Here is a 5,376-nt window from a genome sequence, read left to right as displayed (position 1 = left end):
ATATATATATATATATATATATATATATATATATATAATGCTTGTGCATTCAGTTGCATCTCTTTAGTCATCCAAAGATGATTTAGTTATTTAATAAATAGTAGTCAATAAAAAGTGCAGGAAGTAAGTACTGCAGTCGGTATGACTCTGAACTTTTGGATGCACTGCCCCAGCATGGTCACAGGCCAGTGATTGAAACCATTTGAAGAACAGAAAGAATTAATGTCACTCACCCTTTGTAGAATGCAATAAAACCACCTTCTTTAAACATTTGAGAAGAACAGCTTAAGACTCCGTTATATTGGCCAGAACTGGAATTCATGTAACGGGTTTTCACTACATCTACAGGAGATGCCACTACAGTGGCACAGAAACCTGCTCCTATTGCTGACACAAAATGACAGGGTAAATTGTCTGATAGGATATTTCTGGTGATGATGAAGTTTTTGACAATGTCATAGGTGACCAACTCTGAGCAGTTGATAACAACATTCCTGGCAATGTTAGGAACCATTCCTGAAAGAATGCAAAAGAAAGAAAACCCATGGAGCAAGGACAAATAAGATATTAGACATTACATGGACCTCCAAGTTAAGATAGAAAAGAGTAGCTGAAAAAACTTAATTCCTTTAAAATTTGATTAATTTGAAATTAATTTTACTATACTCTACATTCCCAACTTCATTTCTTCTCCACATTCACTTGTTTGGATTTAAAACAATTTTTCTTTAAATACCTATATATATATATATATCATCATCATCATCATCATTGTTTACTGTCTGCCTTCCATGCTGGCATGGGTGGAACATGTATGTGTGTATGTGTATACAAGAGTTAAGGAATGGAGGAGATAAGATCTGGGCTAAATAGAAGCTAAATAGGAAATAACATTCACTGACAAAAAACAAAACAAAATTAAAATTTTGTTACCCACTTTTATGTTCACCATTCACTGCTCTTACTTTGCTCCTCATCTCTTACCATGGAAGTTAAATGATGATGACGATGATGATGATGACGATGATGATGATGACGATGATGATGATAAGATTGAATATTTTTTCTTTAATTTTATTTGAAATTTCTAGAATTTAGAGATGACCAATTAAAAAGACATTTTTTTTGTTACCTTTCCATAAACCTCGGACACCCTCCGTGGTGGCAATAGTTTTATATGCATTCATTGTGCCTGAGTAACGAGCTGGTACACCAGCTTTTTGTGCTTGCATACGCACTTTGACAACATCGGTGGGCTGGGCAATCATGATGGCGATCGCACCAGAGGTCACTCCAGCTGACATTTTGGCAATAAATGATGGTTGCTTTTGGGGATCTAGATGAAGGAAGAAAATATAGGTTAGCATTTGGGAAACAACAACAACAACAATAACAATGGTTTCAAATTTTTGCACAAGGCTGGCAGTTTTTTAGGGGAAAGTGGGTTGGTCAATCACATCTAGTCAGTAATTGTCTGGTACTTAATTTTCTCAACTTAATAGTTATAATAATCTTTTCTATTATAAGCGCAAGACCTGAAATTTGGGGGAGGGGGATAGTCGATTACATTGACCCCAGTGCTCGGCTGTACTTGATTTATCAACCCTGAAAGGATGAAAGGCAAAGTTGACCTCAGCAGAATTTGAACTCAGAATGTGAAAACAGACGAAATACCACTAAGCATTTCACAGGGCATGCTAACAATTCTGCCAGCTTGTTGCTTTCAATAATAATAATAATAATAATAATAATAATAATAATAATAATAATGATAATAATACTTTCTAATATAGATATTAGGCCAGAAATTTCTGAAACAAGTAAAAGATAAATATAAGACTTACTGTTTCCATAAAGACGACTATAAAAGTCTTTAAAACTGTCATAGGAACCAATTCTAATAGATGCAAAACACATTTGTCGTTGCAAACCTGGAATGATGCCATTATAAAGAGCACGTGCACCTTCTTCTTGAATAATCACTCTGATTGTGCCAATTGGTCCTTTATATTTGAATGCCTGTTTCTCTGTCGTTGGCGATACTCCGAGTTTGCTGGTTTTGTTTCCAGTTTCTCCTTGAATCTTTGAAAATAAATATGAAGAATTTTGTGTTAAATTTTTCTGTTCTGGTAAAATCTGGAATTTGATGCAGTTTTCAGTGCTACTACAGATGATGATGATGATGGTGATGGTAGTGGTGGTGGTGGTGGTGGCGGTGGCAGCGGCGGTAATGGAAATAGTGGTGATGACGGTGATGAGAATGATGACGACATTGATGGTAGTGTATAACGATGATGGTGGTAGCGGTAGTTGTGATAGTGACGGTGGTGGAGGTGGTGGTGGCAATAATAAAAGTAATGGTGATGGTAATGTTAGTAGCAATTATGGTGATTACATTTAATTAACAAAAATAAATCAATCGAGGTTATAAAGCTCATCAGAATATTGGGAAAACAGACACTCACTTGTAGCCTGACTTTGGCTGTGTCCAGTGGAAATGTCACACAATCAGCAATACAAGCAGCTGTACCAGCTCCAAAGAATTTCACCGTTAGAGACGGTTCTAAGACATTTGGCGATGTTCTTGAAACCATTTTGACTTCGTGAAATGCAGCAAATATATATAAAAATTAAAATCACAGTTGTCTTGTATTTGATAATTAATTAATTAAATTTAGATTCTTGTTACTGGAATGGAAAGATATGTACGTAGTGAATCTGAAAAGCAAAAATATTATATATATATATATAAATAATTATATATTTAATCATGTTAGTTAATTAGTAAGTAATTAAATTATAAAATTTAAGTGTAAATGGTATCATGCATTGTAAAATAGCAACATGCACTCTGACGAGATTTGAACCTAGTAACATTATGTTTCGTCAAAGCTGACCAGGAGATAAACAACAGTCAGTACTGGTATATATATATATATATATATATATATCATAAGAGACACAATTTGGAAGAACAAGAACAAGAACGTGAAAAGAAAAGAAAGGAAAAGGAAAATGTGAAAAATTAAAGAAATGTAACAGTGGAATATATACAGAGAAACATAATGACTTAGATATAAGTTGTTCTCCTTACCTTTGACTGATATAATTGCAGTACAAGAATATATTAGTGTAGTATATCACAGCAGTTTATAATTGTAATATTTGTTGTTACTATTGTTGCAAGTGTTGTTGCTGTTGTTGTTGTTGTTGTTGTTGCTGTTGTTGTTGTTGTGATGATGTTTGAGAGTCTGGAAAGGTGAAATATGTTGATGTGTATGAATCCAGTGTTGGCAGAGTTCTCATTATGCTTTCAACTCCATCAATAACATTCATTGTTGTATAATTAAGATAACAGCTGTCTGAAATTAAAATGATATAAATAAATAAATAAATAAATAAATAAATGAATGAATAATTATTTCAGTCATAAATATAAGCAAACATAAGTGTGAGTGTGTGTCTGTGCATGTGGGTATGTATGTACATATGAGTGTGCGAAAGACATAGGGAGAGAGAGAGAGAGAGAGAGAGAGAGCAAGGTGTTTATGTTCAGAATACTAACCCCTTTATCATCATAGGAATAACCTATATATATTTGTATTATATTATTGCATTTGAAATTAACCAAAAACATTAAATGAAACTTGATACACAACAATTAGAGTTGAAACCGGACAGGAAATATCTATGCATATCTTTGTTATGTTTTGTATACTGAAATTATGCACAAATATTATACTGCCAAGGTCGACTAGCCTTTTATTCTTTTTGAGGTCAATAAAATAAGTATTAGTTGAGCACTGGGGTTGATGTCCTAGGCTAGCCCCTCCCTTCAAAACTTTCAGGCCTTATGCCTGTAGTTCAAAGGAAATCATGCTCAGATATCCAGTGATGTCATATTTTGAAAGTAGATAAAAATTTTCACAACATTGTTCATTACTATTTATTTTTGTGATATGGTATTATTTGTGTGGACTTTGTATTTGTGTGGAATTTGTAAAACAGCAGATTTTAGAAGTACTGGGGTCAATCTGTTTGAGCCTTTCAAGATGGAGCCCCAGCATGACCACCATCCAATGACTCAGACAAGTAACAGATAAAAGATAAAGATATATTCCATAGGAACTATTATCAATTAAAATGTAGCCTATATTTAATAAGAACTATAATTCGTTAAAATGCAGCCTATATTCCATATTTAAAATGTAACCTATATTTAACAGGGACCATAGTCTATTTCACACCTGGTCCTAATCACAAGTTTTGCACGTGACTGGACATGATGATGGAACACTACCGCACATGTCTTGTAATTAACAGAATATTTGGCAAGTCTGTCATCAACGTACCTTGACACAGCAAGTTGCAAATTGACAGAACCAAGCAGAAAGAACTATCTAGACCAATATTTAGTCTACTACTCCTTGACATTTAACCAGCTACAATAACAACAACAACAATGACGGTGATGACATTGGTGGCACATGACTTGCTAAAAACAGAGGCCCAACCTTCCTCAAATTCCACTTGACAGACATTTAAAAAAAATTTTGTTATGGGTTTACAGGTTTTGCCGAACGACCTGCACAAATGATTTGTTTATAGGGATCAAATGTTGATGCCATACATTCTCTCTCTCTCTCTCTCTCTCTCTCTCTCCATCAAATCGATGTTGTCTGAACAGGTGCACACAGGTGTGCCACGCGTCAGGTGTTAAAATGATAACAGATCAACGTGGAATTAAGTGTTTTGCTCAAGAACACAACGCACCACCCGGTTTAGGAATTGAAATCACGATCTAACGATCGTGAGTGCAACACCTTAACCACTAATAATGATGATGATGATGATGATTTTTTTTATTGACCGCAAACATTATGTAGCAGCACAGGTCAAAACAGTGAATGTGTTGTGTGCGTTGCGTGGGTTTTGCGTGTAAACAAGTTTAGCGTATAAATAAAACGAAACAGGACAGTCGAGGTTGGAGCGACTTTGACTATATGTGAAAAAATATCTGCTAGATTAACAGGCATATGGTCAAAGAAAACCAGTGTAACATCATGAATAGGGACAACCATAGTAAGCAGTAATCCCTATTCTAACCGCATACATCCACACACTACCACCACCACCACCACAACCACCACTACACACCACCACCACCACCACCACCACGTCATAAATGAGGTCACTGTCCAGACTAATTCCTCACGCATTTATAAACGCACACACACACACACACAACTCAACACATGCATATACACACATTCACAGTGTATGGAAAACAAGGGGTGATGAGGCGGAAGGGGAGGTTAGAGAATGTAATGAAGTAGAAGCGTCGGCGGTGGTGGTGGTGGTGTTGGTGGTGGTGTT

The 5,376-nt window shown here is 35.4% G+C and overlaps 1 protein-coding gene across 2 annotated transcripts in view; it reads right to left on the bottom strand.

Annotated features, from left to right (window-relative positions):
* LOC106874985 (mitochondrial uncoupling protein 2) overlaps positions 1 to 5,376 on the bottom strand; it is a 20,941-nt gene that overhangs the window by 6,751 nt on the left and 8,814 nt on the right. For both annotated transcript variants that reach the window (XM_014922918.2, XM_014922919.2), the window contains exons 2-6: positions 3,095 to 3,362; positions 2,466 to 2,718; positions 1,845 to 2,082; positions 1,133 to 1,336; positions 234 to 516 (exon numbers count right to left, since the gene is read on the bottom strand). In XM_014922918.2, coding sequence (XP_014778404.1) covers positions 234 to 516; positions 1,133 to 1,336; positions 1,845 to 2,082; positions 2,466 to 2,594 — 854 coding nt within the window. In that variant the 5' untranslated portion in view covers positions 2,595 to 2,718; positions 3,095 to 3,362. The remainder of the gene's footprint in view (positions 1 to 233; positions 517 to 1,132; positions 1,337 to 1,844; positions 2,083 to 2,465; positions 2,719 to 3,094; positions 3,363 to 5,376) is intronic.

This window comes from Octopus bimaculoides, chromosome 22 (assembly GCF_001194135.2).
Source record: "Octopus bimaculoides isolate UCB-OBI-ISO-001 chromosome 22, ASM119413v2, whole genome shotgun sequence".
NCBI lineage: Eukaryota > Metazoa > Mollusca > Cephalopoda > Octopoda > Octopodidae > Octopus > Octopus bimaculoides.
The sequence above is the reverse complement of the archived record's forward strand: the minus strand, read 5'-3'. Positions and strand labels throughout refer to the sequence as shown.